The 16,235-nt window shown below is 39.7% G+C and overlaps 4 protein-coding genes across 4 annotated transcripts; all 4 read right to left on the bottom strand.

The window, feature by feature from the left end:
• Positions 1-1,330: 1,330 nt before the first annotated feature.
• LOC306966723 (uncharacterized protein) lies at positions 1,331-5,817 on the bottom strand (the record flags this gene model as incomplete). The annotated part of the gene is made up of 10 exons (XM_079561536.1): positions 5,770-5,817; positions 5,636-5,690; positions 5,325-5,427; positions 4,961-5,258; positions 4,579-4,786; positions 3,057-3,064; positions 2,899-2,953; positions 2,427-2,529; positions 1,622-1,919; positions 1,331-1,549 (listed from the first exon to the last, which is right to left on the bottom strand). The coding sequence occupies exons 2-10, from the start codon at positions 5,688-5,690 to the stop codon at positions 1,331-1,333; spliced, it is 1,347 nt and encodes a 448-aa protein (XP_079417662.1). The 5' UTR covers positions 5,770-5,817.
• A 554-nt stretch (positions 5,818-6,371) lies between these two features.
• Positions 6,372-8,349, bottom strand: LOC306967339 (serum amyloid P-component-like). The gene is made up of 5 exons (XM_079562329.1): positions 8,311-8,349; positions 8,177-8,231; positions 7,867-7,969; positions 7,482-7,791; positions 6,372-6,661 (listed from the first exon to the last, which is right to left on the bottom strand). Exons 2-5 carry the CDS (start codon positions 8,229-8,231, stop codon positions 6,443-6,445), a joined length of 687 nt encoding a protein of 228 aa, XP_079418455.1. The 5' UTR covers positions 8,311-8,349; the 3' UTR covers positions 6,372-6,442.
• Positions 8,350-9,298: 949 nt separating this feature from the next.
• On the bottom strand, positions 9,299-11,629 carry LOC306967341 (serum amyloid P-component-like). The gene is made up of 5 exons (XM_079562331.1): positions 11,595-11,629; positions 11,461-11,515; positions 11,150-11,252; positions 10,777-11,074; positions 9,299-9,567 (listed from the first exon to the last, which is right to left on the bottom strand). Exons 2-5 carry the CDS (start codon positions 11,513-11,515, stop codon positions 9,349-9,351), a joined length of 675 nt encoding a protein of 224 aa, XP_079418457.1. The 5' UTR covers positions 11,595-11,629; the 3' UTR covers positions 9,299-9,348.
• A 1,777-nt stretch (positions 11,630-13,406) lies between these two features.
• Positions 13,407-16,187, bottom strand: LOC306967340 (C-reactive protein-like). Its single transcript, XM_079562330.1, has 5 exons — positions 16,113-16,187; positions 15,969-16,023; positions 15,328-15,430; positions 14,947-15,244; positions 13,407-13,683 (listed from the first exon to the last, which is right to left on the bottom strand). The coding sequence occupies exons 2-5, from the start codon at positions 16,021-16,023 to the stop codon at positions 13,465-13,467; spliced, it is 675 nt and encodes a 224-aa protein (XP_079418456.1). The 5' UTR covers positions 16,113-16,187; the 3' UTR covers positions 13,407-13,464.
• Positions 16,188-16,235: the final 48 nt, after the last annotated feature.

Below are 16,235 nucleotides of genomic sequence, written 5' to 3'. Positions count from 1 at the left end.
GGCGTTTTATTATAAGGAAAAACTTTGGGGTTAAAGATAAAGTTAAGGCCAGAATATGGTTAGAGATTGACCCCCTGCTCTTCATGTATCGTCTCACCCCAACCTGTGAGAAGCTAGTTCACATCCTGGCCCAAGGAGTTCTTCCTTTTGCACATGTGTTTGGTGCACAGAGGAAATTGAATCCACAACCTTCTTGCAGCCTGTGCCGCTCAACACCATTATTAAGTTTGCTTGATTCAATATTCAAAACTGAACTGAAGTTACAAGCTTTGAATTTGCAAATAGGATCATTTCAACATATATAAACAAAAATAAGGCTATTACTTTATTCTGTGGCGATTGAGAGAAGAGCGTGGTCCTGTTTGATGTCCGTGAATGATCTGGGAGGGGGCCAAACAACGGCCAAAATATTTGATTTATTATTTTTTTAAATTCATTTTTCACTCAGCATCATACAAGCTGTATCTGGTTTTTTGAGGGAATGTGGACACTTCCCCTGACATATATATAAAACACAGCGAACCCTGACCTTGCAGTGTTGCTTCAGTTGGTCAATAGTACAGGAAACTGTTTTTTTTTTTTGGCTGTAGTTTGATGTTTATACACAGTCTAGACATTTGACAATGTTTATGCGCTTACAGTCAGCTGTGTTGAACATGTTACATTATATAATTATTTTTGTAATAATGCAAATAAAAATGCCGTTACTGTAGTTATTTAGCTCTTTAATTCTTTTCATCAGATCATACCTTGTTGTATGAAAGCTTGTTGCGCAAAAAAAAAAAAAGTTGTGATGAAGTAATCCGGAAAAACAAGTAAGAACAACTTCCCCTTTTCTAATTGCGTGAGGGACTGTCTCCCAAAATCGTCTCACATTTGTGATTTTAAAATGCTGTTTCTTAAAACAAATGTAGTTTATGTGATGCATTTTATGTTGAACAGTTCAGACAAAAAAACACAAAATGAGCACTTTTCATAATGCTAAAAATATTGCCATTACATTTAGGCTCACAGCCGCTTGCTGATCTAAACAACATAGTAACATACACAGATACATATAACTATTTATTCATTTATATATTTTGACCATATCTAAGTGTGTTGAGAGCAAACAAATGGAATAAAACAACAACATTTTGGCATTTTCATCTTGAAACCAACATGAACCACGTGTATGAAACTGTTGAAAATGTGTTCATCTACGACCAGAGCACTGTCACTCTTACTGCGAGAGCTACTTCCCCAAAAAATCAAAGTGAGTGTAAGTCAGTGTCACAAGTCCACTTTTAAATAGTTGTTAGAAAAACATTTCCAGCCCACCATATATAGTTTACTGACAGAACATTTGTTTATTCTCAATCAGCACTCGCTCATGGATCCGGAAGTTCAGCGCGGCCCAGTTCAGCACATTCCCCGGAGTGAAGCTGAGCTCAGACACGTACTTCTGGATCTCACAGGACGACAGCACATAATCCCACATGTGGACGTCCGTCATCATCCCCACAAAACACTGTTTGACAACGAAGCCTCCTCCGTGAGAATCCTGCTCCTGTGAACACATGAAGAGCAGTTTATATAGACTGATTTACTTCTACACATGTGCAAACGATGTAGCACAAACCTGTCCTAGAATGATGATCGGATTCGCGGTCAAGTTGGATTGTCCGCTGAGATAGTTCTTGATCAGTGGCTGCCCGTTGAACCACAGCTGCACCAGCCCGGAGCCGGAGTCCCATGTGGTGCAGAGGGAGTGCCATGTGTTGGGTTTGTAGTCCAGGCCGCCATATTCAGCCTTTTGATTCTTCACATGAACCTCCATTTCATTATGTGTGAAGTCATAAAACAGCAGGAACTCATTGTCAAACGATTGAGAGGACATCGAGAAGAGGTTATGATCTCGTTTGAGGTTTGTGAATGACCTGGAGGACAAAACAGCAGGAAGTTACACTGGAAAAGTACTGTAGAAATATACATGTCTACAATGCACATGTTAGCTCTGCCGTTATTTGCACAGAGATTTGTAGTTTGTTTCATGCTATAATAAAGTGGTGCTGTCTTAAAGGGACTATACGGAGTTTAAAAAGGTTAAAGTTAAGTATTTTCCTCCCCCTACATTTTCCAGCCATGACCTAATGTGTAGAATGAGCCCAGACCTGTTCACCACAACTGCCTCTAAAATTCTGCACTGTCGCTCAAAAAGGTGTTACTTCGGGTCCGAGGTGCCGTCATGCACAAGCTTAATATAGAAGCTGCAGCTACGCATAAGACCTGAGGTGGCAGTAGTGAGCATAAAATGACTAACTTGCATCTAGCCCTTTTAACAAGCCCTGGACTAAAATAATGCAGCTAAAATGTGGGACAGACTTCCTATTACTTCCTTTTAATTTTCATTCATATGTTGAATGCTGTTGTTGATGTGTTCGTACCTGTGGCAGACAGTGGCAGCACCGATGCTGGTTTTAAGTGGAGTCAGCCGCACATGAGCTGTGTCAGTATGTTGTGGGAACAAGAACATTTTACCTGACAAATCTGGAACACATTAATGATTGAAATCAATTACATGATGGATAGAAATCAAGGCTTTAGTTTGAACTTAGCTAATGGAGACCGACACAGGAATATAAGACTTAATTGAGGATGAGTTCCAGGACTTTGGAAGTAAGAGACTTGTCACTTCTGAAGCTGATTCTCAACAGGACACTTTGATGCTTTGTGAAAATGGTGCCATACGACTTTTTTATTTGAATCTACCGTCTAGTGATTGTTTTTTCCTCAAATCAGAGGTAATCCAACAATTACATCAAAAATACAATTATACTTTTCAGAGTGAGTTACACTTCTTTTTATATTTACAAAGACATTGCTTATTTTCTGACATTGATGTGGCAGTAGATTTACCTTGTACGGCTGCTGCATTTGACACCAGAAACATCAGACAAACCAAGAACCTCATCTATTTCAACACAAAGAAAAATAAGCATTCAATAAAATAATACAATAATACCATTTATAATACAATAAATATATATTTTTTGGTTCTCAATGGCTATTCTTACCGTGAGGGCTTTCGAATAGAGAGCAGAGGAACTAACCTTTTCGACATATACCTTCCCTTTTATGCCAAAGCTATGGTGTAATAATGGGTATTCTGCTCATGAACAGTGTTTCCTGAGAGAATGAGTGTTGTTTTTTTCTTTCTTTTTAATAACAAAACAACACGGTAGGCCATTGTATTGTGTTTAAGTGTGATCAGTGATATCTAGCATGGAACATGAGTTGGAAAGATGGAAGGAAGCACTAGAAACAGCCTCAGGTGATTAGGGCTGCCATGTACATGTTTCCCTCCAAACAGAGCAATTTGTTCTCAACAGAACCGAACCCTCAATGTTCCATACTGAGTGTCCGATCAATTCATAATTATGCAAACTTGCCAGTTGCCACTCATTTGACTTCTATAAAGCAGGGGACACACTTTTCCCTTGCAGAGATTCTGTAGCGACTCGGGGAGTCACATCGAAAGAAATGTGTGTGTATCGAGACATTCCATTGGTGAACAGTGTCATGTGATCACTGCCTGCTACCAACGCGCTATAGTCTCCCAAGTTTTTTTGCGCTTCAGGTTGTCAGGTTGTTAAGTATTTTCCTCCCCCTACATGTTCCAACAATGTCCTAATGTGTAGAATGAGCCCCGACCTGTTCACAACAACTGCCTCTAAAACCTCCACTGTCACTCAAAAACATGTTAATTCGGGTCCAAAGTGCCGTCATGCACGAGCTTAATATAGAAGATGCAGTTACACGTATGACCTGAGGTGGCAGTAGTGAGTATGTGAAGAAAAGTAACTCCCGCACACTGGGAAACTTGGAAAAAGTGAAGTTTATTGCAACGTTTCGGCTCTAGCCCTTCTTCAGGCAAATGGCTTAGTAGTAGTAGTGAGTATAAAATGGCTAACTTGCATCTAGCCCCTTTTAATGTTGATACTCTATTTATTGTGTGTCATTGTGATCAGTGTTGTTACCATAGAAGACAATAAAAATATAGACGGTAAATTTAGGTTTTGAAAATGATTTTATTAGTTACTTCAAACAGAACCTTCTCACCAGATAAATCCTCAAAGTCGAGCTGGGCAATAAGACCACAAAAAAATAAAAAATAAAATACTAATAGTGATCTGATCCTTGCAACCATCTGCTTTTTGGGGGATTTTGAAATGCCAAGGGCACCTCTACTCAAATGCACTTTTCCCCACCCAGCGCTTTTGCTGCTTCTGTCTCGTCAAACTCTGATTAACTTACAGGGATTCAAGCAATCAAAATAAAGTGTGACCTTTCAGAAGAAACTGATGGCTTTAAGTGCCCCTAAAAAAATACACAGATACAAAATCACATGCTTTGGGATCGACGCCAAAGAAGACTGTCATATGGCCCTGCACTCTGTAGAAACATAGTGTAAGCTGCTCTAACCATTTGAACTCTAGTGAACATAAGAGAATCTATAAAACTGGTGCAAACATTCGGGCGACATGAAGTCCACGTTTAACGGATCAGTTTTATTTTGTAAGAATATACTCTACTGACAGTACAGTTGTTTATTCTCGATCAGCACTCGGCCATAGATCTGGAAGTCCAGCGCGGCCCAGTTCAGCACATTCCCCGGGGTGAAGCTGAGCTCAGCCACGTACTTCTGGATCTCGCAGGACGACAGCACATAGTCCCACATGTGGACATTCGTCATCATCCCCACAAACGACCTGTCACTGTGAAAATCTCCGGCGTCATCTAACACCTATGGAAACATAGGATATAAAAGTTCATTTATGGGGTATAGTGTGTAGATTGACCAGGGAAAACCAAATTTTGGAATGAGGCTGAACAAAATGTGGGAAAAGTGTAGTGGTGTGAATACTTTCTGGATGCACTGCATGTAATACATTTTGTTAATGTAAAATCTGGGCTGTACCTGTCCTAAAATGATGGAAGGAGCTGTGATCTGGCTTGACTGGGCCTCGACATATTTCTTGGTCAGTTGCTGTCCGTTGAACCACAGCTGCACCAGTCCAGTGCTGGACTCCCACGTGGTGCAGATGGAGTGCCACGTGCTGAGTTTGTAGTCCAGTTCCCCGTAACTAGTTTGACCGTTCTTCTTGAAGAGCACCATTTCATTTGTTTCAAATTTGTACAACACAACACATTCAATGTCAAAAGAAGGTAGGGCCACTGAGAAAAGGACGTGCTCCCGTTTGAGGTCTGTGAATGATCTGTGAGGGGAACAAGAGAAGCAAAATAAATGATACTTATTATTTTCTACATAAACATTATTGTACCTGTGGCAGACAGTTATTGCAGTGAAGTTCGTTTTGGAGGGAGTCAGTAGGACATGAGCCGTATCGGTTTGTTGAGGGAATACAAACATTTTTCCTGACAGATCTAAAATACAGAAAACAGTCTCCATTTGTGCTGTAGGTTACATGAAAAACTTAAATGGCAGTAAATGGATTTCAGTAATATGTGTGTAACAAACATGCTTGTGAAGTAAGTATTAATTACTGAAGGGACTGACAAACAATTTCCACCTCATTAGTCATGTTGCAGAAAATCAGATTTAGTCTCTAAAAGGAAGCACAGAAAGTCTTACCTTGAATAGCTTCTGCATTTGAGATCAGAATCATGAGACACACGACAAACTGCATCTATTTCCACAAAAACAAAAGTTCACATTCCTACAATAAAGTGATGCAGTATCGAGAAGGGTTTTTCATCAGATCTTACCTTCAGAGCTTGTTATGCAAAGAAAGCAAAGTGTGTAAAGAAACCAGTAAGATTTTTCTGTGAATTACTTCTCCATTTTGGTCACATGAGGAGATTTCAGCATCCACAGAAGGATTATCATACTTCCTTAAAGGAATAGGCCACCGTTTTTACATCCTGGAGATATGTTCTTACCTTAGCTTTGACGAGTTCGTTAGGACCTGTCTGGTCTTCCCCCGTGCCTTCAGTCACGTAAACACAGCGCAGACGGCGCTAGCATTTAGCCTCTCCCCCTCTCCTCTATAGCTCCAAAACTGGTCAAGATAGAACCTACCAAGCTCTTCCACGTTTTCCCTATTTAAATATGGTTACGTGAAGTGTTCCACTACAAAGTATAATTACACAAAATTAAACAATGTGGATTTTCTAAGCGGATAAAAGGGGGAACTATATTGCAAGGCGTAATAATACCAGGAGTAATTTGGCATCCGCACAGTAAAATGAAGATTACTGCATCGCCGTGTTTGACCCGCAGACCACAGGCACTTTTTCATTTTGGCCCTCGGAGACAAAAGGTTTGGGCACCCCTGACAAAAACGTTGCGCGGCCTCATTTTCAAACTGGTGCAAACATTCGGGCACCATGAAGTCCACGTTTAATGGATCAGTTTTATTTTGTAAGAATATACTCTAGTTTACTGACAGTCCAGTTGTTTATCCTCGATCAGCACTCGGTCACGGATCTGGAAGTCCAGCTCTGCCCAGTTCAGCACATTCCCGGGAGTGAAGCTGAGCTCAGACATGTACTTCTGGATCTCACAGGACGGCAGCACATAGTCATACATGTGGACATCCGTCATCATCCCCAAAAAAGACTGGGTAGTGTCGAAATCTCCGCCGTATTTATCTTGCTCCTATTGAAACATTATTCTTTGTTATAAAAGTTCAGTTATTCCTGGTTCAATGTACTTATCTAATTGTTTGGATACAGACACTCCCAACCTCTCCTGATGCAACATCTTAACCACACACAACATACACAATACACATCTACAACATTATTCATTAATTATGTAAATGTATAATCTGGTCTTTCATTTTATCTTTTATTGGGAAAAAGTAAGTTAAATCCAGCTTTTGAGACATGAGGAGATAATGGTGTACTGTCATTTCTTCTTTTCTTAGAGAAGTGTGTGCCTCCAAATCAAGTCCAATCCATTTAATTTACCACAGGTGGACTCAAATCAAACATGCAGTTTTTACCAATAGTGTGTACCATTTTAATGGTTATTGTCTTAATTGTCTGTTTTGCCTTGTTCATAATGTCTGCTTAATGTTACTGTGTGTTAATTTTCTGTTTTATTTTTCTAACCATTTCATGTCGATTGTCTTTGTTCATGTTGTTCTGTGGCCTTTCATGTCTGTGAACAGCAACCTGCCCACAGTGCCCTGCCCTACAGATGAAAATTAGCCAATGTGGCTAACTCTTGCATAACTCCATGTGGCCTTTGAGGACTCATGTTCATTAATATGCACTGTCCCATCTTAAATGAATAAATACATCAAAGATTAAATCTCACGAACGATGAGTGAAAAAATTCACCTGGATGGATCAATAATCAATTTTGAAATGAGGCTGTAACAAAACAGAATGTGGGAAAAGTGTAGTGGTGTGAATACTTTCCGGATGCACTGCATGTAATATATTGTGTCAATGTAAAATCTGGGCTGTACCTGTCCTAAAATGATGGAAGGAGCTGTGATCTGGCTTGGCTTAGCATTGACATATTTCTTGACATATTTCTTGGTCAGTTGCTGTCCGTTGAACCACAGCTGCACCAGTCTAGTGCTGGACTCCCACGTGGTGCAGATGGAGTGCCACGTGCTGAGTTTGTAGTCCAGTTCCCCGTAACTAATTTGAACGTTCTTCATGGAGAGATCCATTTCATTTGTGGCAAAATTGTAAAAAACAAGAAATTCATTGTCATAAGGAGGTACGGCCATCGAGAAAAGGCCGTGGTCCCATTTGAGGTCTGTGAATGATCTGTGAGGGGAAACCACAAAAGCAAAATTAATTACTGTTTTTACTTCTTCATTTTCAACATTACCATTATTGTACCTGTGGCAGACAGTTATTGCAGTGAAGTTCGTTTTGGAAGGAGTCAGTAGGACATGAGCCGTATCAGTTTGTTGAGGGAATACAAACATTTTTCCTGACAGATCTAAAACACAGAAAACAATATCCATTTGTGCTGTAGTTTATATGGAAAACTTTGTTAGCAGTAAATGGATTTCAGTAATATGTGTGTAACAAACATGTGTGTGAAGTAAGTATTAATTACTGAAGGGACTGACAAACAATTTCCACCTCATTAGTCATGTTGCAGAAAATCAGATTTAGTCTCTAAAAGGAAACACAGAAGTCTTACCTTGAATAGCTGCTGCATTTGAGATCAGAATCATGAGACACATGACAAACTGCATCTATTTCCACAAAAACAGAAGTTCACATTCCTGCAATAAAGTGATGCAGTATCGAGAAGGGTTTTTCATCAGATCTTACCTTCAGAGCTTGTTATGCAAAGAAAGCAAAGTGTGTAAAGAAACCAGTAAGATTTTTCTGTGAATTACTTCCCCATTTTGGTCACGTGAGGAAGGGACCATTTCCCAAAATGCACTTTTGATTTGCTGCGATTTCAGCATCCAAAGAAGGAGTATCATACTTCCTGAAACATATTTGTGGTCAGAGTTTGCCATGCAGATCTTCCACATTAGCGCAGACAAGTGTGACCTCTTGTGTGCAAACAAAAAGTGCACTAGTGCTTGTGTGGCCAGGGCGCGGGGGCGTGGCTTGGAGAGACGGGGTCGACCGAGGCGTGGTGTGCTGCTACGGACGCTTCCCCTTCTCTTTCCTGTTATCGTTGCATAAACCAGGGGTGCCCAAAGTGGGGCCCGCGGGCCAAATTTGACCTGCCAGAACAATTACGTTGGCCCGCCAGAAAGTGACCTACTTTTGCGTCACGTGTTGGTAACTGTCTCCCATTCATTCTCAATGGTAAATATGGATGCAGTTCGCTTTTTGGCCACCAGCGTCAAATTGGGGGCGCTGTTAAGGAAACACTGTTGTGGTGTCTTGGTGTTTATCAATCACAGAGCGTTGCAACTTTACTATTTTTCCAACTTTTATTGCAAATAATTTGAGATAAACAAAGGTACATGTTAAAAATTGACTTATTAAATAATGTATGCTGAACTGACACAGTAAAATTTATCTAATATGGCATTTTCTTTGAGTTAACGAATGAGGGAAGTCACTGTTACTGTAGATACAGGTGGTGTTGTTGTTTACATTTTTGCAATATATGGCTACAATTGTTGATTTTGTTCTACTAAAATTAGGCTTTTGCCATAGTTAACATTTGTTTTAATGTAGCATGTTATTTGCATAGATAGAATTAAATGCAAATATACCAAAAAATACCCCCCCCAAAAAAAGTAACTATTATTATTTGTTATATGCATTTCACGCTTGACATTGCTGTGTTTGACACGAAGTCCATGTTTAACGGATCAGTTTTATTTTGTAAGAATATACTCTAGTTTACTGACAGTACAGTTGTTTATTCTCGATCAGCACTCGGTCACGGATCTGGAAGTCCAGCGCTGCCCAGTTCAGCACATTCCCCGGAGTGAAGCTGAGCTCAGACATGTACTTCTGGATCTCACAGGACGACAGCACATAGTCATACATGTGGACATCCGTCATCATCCCCACAAAAGACTGGCTAGTGTCAAAATCTCCGCCGTGGTTATCTTGCTCCTATGGAAACAACATTATTCTTCATTATAAAATTTCAGTTATTCCTCGTTGAATATAATTGTTTAATAGTCTGGATACAGACACTCCCAACCTCTCCCTACGCGGCATCTTAGCGGCAACCACACACAACATACAAAATACACATATACATTATTTATTAATTATGTAAATGTATACTGTGGTTCTGTTAACTTAAATGCCTCATTAGACTACATCAACTTAAAAGGGACTTCATTTCTGGAAGAAACAGAGAAGGGGGGAAATGTATATTGATCGTTCTGCTATAGAAAAAAGTTACATAACTTTACTTGAAAAGGAAAAGGACATTATGAATACAACTTCACCCTTCTAAATTACCTTGCTCTAAAAACAAACAAGAGCTTCTGGTTAGGATTTTATATTGTTCATATCAAGGGACAAAATGTTTCTGCAAGTGGAGGAGCAGGTGCCACATCAGGCGCGAGACAAGGCTGCGTATGGTCACCACTCATGTTCAACATTATGATAGACAGGTTTCTGGAGAACACCCTAGAGAAGAATTACCAAGTGGAAGATCATATTCCCATGAACAACTGTTAGAGCTACACTTGATGACACAGCTTTCCTGGACAAGTCCCAACCAAGACTTCTAGAAGTAAATGTCAGATGGTAAAGACACAGCTAGAATAAAATAGGGCTCACTGCTAATGCCAAGAAACATGTCATAACATTCCTTCAACATCACAGTGGATTCCAACAATGACATCTTACAAAATATGGAAAGACCTTCCCATCTAAGTAGGTAGCACACTGACACACAATGGAGACTTTGGAGACTGACCGTGTAAAGCATGTCAAAGGAATTGTCTTATCTGACCTCAGATAAGGGATTGAATCAAAGCACAGATGTGGCGATGAATACAGAAAAAATGTCGAGGCATTGAAGGTCCCGAAGCGCACAGTGACCTCCATGATTTGTAAATGGAAGAAGTTCAGAACCACCAGGACCACCATTTGTCTGTGCCCTTCCCCAGATCTGTGCCTCAATATAAGCCTGAGGTCTACAGATAATTCCTTTGACTTCAGGGCATGATTCTTGTCATTTTGGAGTATACTGTGTAGACTGATGAGGAAAAAAACTAGTTGTGGGAAAAGTGTAGTGGTGTGAATACTTTCCAGATGCACTGCATGTAGCACATTTTGTCATTGTATAATCTGGGCTTATTGTACCTGTCCTAAAATGATAATAGGAGTTCCGGGCGGGGTGGACTCGGGGTTGACATATTTCTTGGTCAGTTGCTGTCCGTTGAACCACAGCTGCACGATTCCAGAGGTGGAGTCCCATGTGGTGCAGATGGAGTGCCACGTGCTGATTTTGTAGTCCAGTCCCCCATAACTAGTTTTATCTGTCTTCATATGGGGCTGCATTTCATTCGTTGCAAATTTGTAAATAATAGCGAATTCATTGGCGTTAGAAGGTATGGCCATTGAGAAAAGGACGTGCTCCCGTTTGAGGTCTGTGAATGATCTGTGAGGGGAAAGAACAGAAGCAAAATAAATGATTCTTATTATTTTCTACATTAACATTATTGACTAGCTGTACCTGTGGCAGACAGTTATTGTAGTGAAGCTCATTTTGGAGGGAGTCAGTTTGACATGAGCCGTATTGGTTTGTTGAGGGAATACAAACATTTTTCCTGACAGATCTAAAATACAGAAAACAATATCCATTTGTGCTGTAGTTTATATGGAAAACTTTGTTAACAGTAAATGGATTTCAGTAATATGTGTGTAACAAACATGCGTGTGAAGTAAGTATTAATTACTGAAGGGACTGACAAACAATTTCCACCTCATTAGTCATGTTGCAGAAAATCAGATTTAGTCTCTAAAAGGAAGCACAGAAAGTCTTACCTTCAATTGCTGCTGCATTTGAGATCAGAATCATGAGACACACGACAAACTGCATCTATTTCCACAAAAACAAAAGTTCACATTCCTGCAATAAAGTGATGCAGTATCGAGAGGGGTTTTATATCAGATCTTACCTTGAGAGCTTGTTATGCAAAGAAAGCAAAGTTTGTAAAGAAAGATGAAGAAATTTTGATTTTTCTATGTGAACCACCACTTCCCCATTTTTGAGATTTCAACATTCACACAACGGTTTATCATACTTCCTGAAACATATTTGTCATCAGAGTTTGCCAATACTTCAGGACGGTCAAAACAAAACAGAGATTGAGTGATTGAGTTGTTTATTAATGAAACATATGAATAATGATTGCATCTTTACTTCATTTAGTTTTTTCACTGACAAATGACAACAAAAAACAAACAAACGAAATGACGAAAGGCCTTCATATACAGTTAGCTGGGATTCATCTTGAATCACTCCAGGCTTCCCCGTTCGGGACCAAACCAAAAGGGTTTTGTTTGCTTTAAAATTTACGATTTCATCCCAATTCTTAAAGATGTTAGCCATCGAAGTTCAAGCTCTTCAGCAAAAGGAGGTTTAGACCTTAGTTGACTTCACTGTATTGACCACTTTGTCCCTGGGAGATTTGCCATGAGTAGCTTTTAAAAACAATGTCTGGTTGGTTCGCCATTACCTTTCGGTCCGTCTGTATCTGGAAGTCCCACAGGATCTTCAGGTCATTCTCTACTACCTATTAAGCCTATTAAGTCTCCAAAGTTTGTTTGCGCTTCATGTTGTGCTGTGTGGCATGGTCTGAGTGACGCTTGATGGGGCCATGGTGATGTTGTTAAAGGAATAGGCCACCGTTTTTACATACTAAGATATGTTCTTACCTCACTTTAGACGTGTTAATATATCCCCGTCTGGTCTTTGTCCGTGCGCTCTGTCACGCAAACGGAGCACATACGCAGCCTCTCCCACATGTCATATAGCTCCAAAAAAGCTCACGATAGAAGCTACCAAGCTCTTCCACGTGTTCCCTATTTAAATAAAGTTACGTGAAGTGTTTTCATGCGAAGTATATTTACACAGAAATGTAGCATGTCCATTTTATAAGCAGATAAAAAGGGGTACTATATTGTGAGGCGTAATGATACGAGGAGCAAAACGTCCGCGCAGTAACTCCTAAAGGTTATTGACGGAAGTGAGCGGGGGACAAAGACCAGACGGGGATATATTAACTCGGCTAAAGTGAGGTAAGAATATATCTCAGTATGTAAAAACGGTGGCCTATTCCTTTAAGGCTTATGAACAACATTTTCCACTAATCCCGAATGTGCATGTGTTGCATTTTCTGTAACGTTTCCATAACAGCGACAAAAACAACACCGTACAAGCCAGTAATGTTAATGCTCTATTTATTGTGTGCCATTGTGATCAGGGGTTATGATGAACTTGGAACATGAGTTGAAATTTGCATGACATATGGAAGAAAACAATAGAAACAGTTGATTTCACATATAGAGGGTAAAATTAGGTTTTGAAAATGATTTTATTAGTTTCTCCATATAGGACATGCGATTTTATTTTCTATCACCAAATAACTCGTCATAAAAGACGGATTGTGAATAATCCCTGTAACAATCTAACAATCTGCTTTTTTGGTGATTTCGTCATAACAAGGTTAACATAACATATGCCTCTATGCTAAAATGCACTTTTCCCCTCCCACCGAGTTACAGGGATTCAAGCAATCAAAATAAAGTGTGACCTTTCAGAGGAAACTGAGGGCTTTAGGTGTTCCTGAAGAAAATATACAGAGACAAAATCACATGTCTTGTGATAAAATCAAAATCGTGATCAACGCATATATATCATATCCCCCATCCCTCCGTGGAAACATACTGTAAGCTGCTATAACCATTTGAACTCTTGTAATAAAGCCTGAGAATCTTTAAAACTGGTGAACAGATGAGCTATATTTTGTAAGAATATACTCTAGTTTACTGACAGTACAGTTGTTTATCCTCGATCAGCACTCGGTCACGGATCTGGAAGTCCAGCCCTGCCCAGTTCAGCACATTCCCCGGAGTGAAGATGAGCCCAGACACGTACTTCTGGATCTCACAGGACGACAGCACATAGTCCCACATGTGGACATCCGTCATCATCCCCACAAACGACTGGTTAATGTCAAAACCTCCGCCGTGGCTATCTTGCTCCTATGGAAACAACATTATTCTTCATTATAAAAGCTCAGTCATTCCTTTTTGCATATAGTTTTCTAATAGCAGCAACTACACATAACTAAATACACATCTACAACATTGTTTATTCATTAATTATCTAAAAGTATACTGTGGTCCTGTTGACTAAAACGCCAGTGACACATTTGACTTCTTATATCAGTCCTGGGAGATACAGGGAAGGGGTGGAAATGTATATTGATCGTTCTGCTACACATAAAAGTAGCATAACTTTAGAGGCATGCTTGAAAAGGGAAAATAAATTATGAATACAACTTCACCATTCAAAACTAAACCAGCTTCTGGTTAGGATGTTTTATTGTCCATATGAAGGGACAAAATGTTGATTGAAAGTGGATGAGGTGCTGCCACTTCAGGCGCGAGACAACGCTGCGTATGTTCACCACTCCTGTTCAACATAATGATAGTTCCTGGAGAACACCCTAGAGAAGAATAACCTGCGTCTAGCTAATGTACCAAGTGGAAGCTCGCATTCCCAGCAACAACTGTCAGATCTACACTCAATGACACAGCTTTCCTGGACAACCAAGACTTCTGGAGGTAAATATCAGACGGTAAAGACATGGCTAGAAAAGTAGGGCCTGCAGCCAAAGCCAAGAAAACATGGCAAGACATGGCAATGGTGTACAATAACACTCCCTGCTCCTTAAAATGGTTTCCAGCAATGATGACATTGTATAAAATGTGGAAAGACCTTCCTACCTCGGTGGCACACTGACACTTAAAGACTTTACCCAAAACTCCAACATCTCTGGAGAACAGTGGATGATCTCAAGCTCAGTAGAAGACATCTGAATGTTTTACTGACCACCTCATTGTGTGCAGCCGATGCCCAAAACAGCATACGACGAATGCTTGTGAAGAGTGTTTGGAGTAAGAAGATTGAGTGATGGACAAAGAGATACTTGAAAAAGTCTCACTCCAATGCAAAAATGTCTTGTGAAGTAAGCAACACAGACTTCTCCTTTCAAAGTGAAATGGGAGAAGACCATAACACTGGGCGGAGTCCAGGATTCTACATTTCAGTCTGATATCTTACACTGGATAAGATATAATGCTCTTGTGGAGGCATAATGTCGGCTAACCACAACAGTCCAGGAGTGAGTCAGTATGGTATTAGTTATGTGAAGTATATCTAGACTTTACTATTGTATTAGTTAAAGTGTACTTTAGAGACACAAACACATTGTATTATAGCAAAATCTGGGCTTTCTGTACCTGTCCTAAAATGATGGAAGGAGTTGTGGAACGGCCTGACCCTGGGTTGACATATTTCTTGGACAGTTGCTGTCCGTTGAACCACAGCTGCACCAGTCCAGTGCTGGGGTCCCACGTGGTGCAGATGGAGTGCCATGTGTTGACTTTGTAGTCCAGTCCCCCATAACTTGTTTGATCAGTCTTCATATGGGGCTGTATTTCATTTGTTGCAGCTTTGTAAAACACAAGGAATTCATTGGCGCTGGAAGATGTGGACATTGAGAAAAGGGCGTGGTCCCGTTTGAGGTCCGTCAGTGATCTGTGAGGGAAAACCAGAAAAGCTACATGAATTACTCTCTTTATTTTCTACACTAATGATACTGATGATGATAACTGTTGTACCTGTGGCAGACAGTTAATGTAGTTAAGCTCGTTTTGGAGGGAGTCAGCTTGACATAAGCCGTCTTGGTTTGTTGAGGGAAAACAAACATTTTTCCTGACAGATCTAAAACACAGAACACAGTCTCCATTTGTACTGTAGTATATATGGAAAAATGTATTTGCTATACATAGATTTCAGCAATACATGTTTGTGAAGTAGCTAGTTTAATTTAGTTTATTTTGAGTTGATTATTATTTTTCATTTCAAAATTTAGAACAATACAGTATGGAAGTTAAAAAGGAGTAGGCTGAAGCAAGAAGCTAATATGTGCCTCACCCCTATTGATGTGCTCTAAACTTTTACATGACCATTTTTATTACATTGACTTTGGATGTAAACATTCCTTTTATCAAACAAATAAGCCACCTTACAATCAGTGCATCTAAATACATTTCATTGTGTCACATTGAATGTGTTTAACAGGACAATGCTCAAGTTTGATCTTTTTCTTTTTCATAGGATTAATAACAAAAAAACACATAGGGTAAGGTACACTGACCGTATACCTATAAGCAGCATTCCTTAATCTTACTTTATATGATGGAATAAGAGACCTATTTCAGCAGATTTAATATCTGAAATGCAAACATAAATATCTTACCTTGAATAGCTACAGCATTTGAGATCAGAATCATAAGACACACGGCGAACTGCATCTATTTCCACAAAAAACAAAGTTCACATTCATGCATTAAAGTGCTGCAGTATCGAGTTGGCTCTACAAGGGTTTTGCATCAGATCTTACCTTGACAGCTTGTTATGCAAAGAAAGCAAAGTGTGTAAAGAAACCAGTTAAACAAATTGAGATTTTTCTATGTGAACTACTTCCCCATTTTGATCACGTGAGGAAGGGGCCATTTCCCAAAAT

Source organism: Gobius niger (genome assembly GCF_951799975.1).
Source record: "Gobius niger genome assembly, chromosome: 8".
Taxonomy (NCBI): Eukaryota; Metazoa; Chordata; class Actinopteri; order Gobiiformes; family Gobiidae; genus Gobius; species Gobius niger.
This window is presented reverse-complemented; position numbering and strand designations above follow the sequence as displayed.

Bases quoted from the DNA above. Each gene is read 5' to 3' on its own strand.
- LOC306967339 (XM_079562329.1), bottom strand. From the start codon at position 8,231: ATGCAGTTTGTCATGTGTCTCATGATTCTGATCTCAAATGCAGCAGCT. The intron at 7,792-7,866 runs GTACAATAATGG...TTCCCCTCACAG, and splicing joins GCAATAACTGTCTGCCACAG to ATCATTCACAGACCTCAAAT. The intron at 6,662-7,481 runs GTACAGCCCAGA...ATGTTTCAATAG, and splicing joins CTTCCATCATTTTAGGACAG to GAGCAAGATAAATACGGCGG.
- LOC306967340 (XM_079562330.1), bottom strand. From the start codon at position 16,023: ATGCAGTTCGCCGTGTGTCTTATGATTCTGATCTCAAATGCTGTAGCT. The intron at 15,431-15,968 runs GTAAGATATTTA...TCTGTGTTTTAG, and splicing joins AAATGCTGTAGCTATTCAAG to ATCTGTCAGGAAAAATGTTT. The intron at 13,684-14,946 runs GTACAGAAAGCC...TTGTTTCCATAG, and splicing joins CTTCCATCATTTTAGGACAG to GAGCAAGATAGCCACGGCGG.
- LOC306967341 (XM_079562331.1), bottom strand. From the start codon at position 11,515: ATGCAGTTTGTCGTGTGTCTCATGATTCTGATCTCAAATGCAGCAGCA. The intron at 11,253-11,460 runs GTAAGACTTTCT...TCTGTATTTTAG, and splicing joins AAATGCAGCAGCAATTGAAG to ATCTGTCAGGAAAAATGTTT. The intron at 11,075-11,149 runs GTACAGCTAGTC...TTCCCCTCACAG, and splicing joins ACAATAACTGTCTGCCACAG to ATCATTCACAGACCTCAAAC.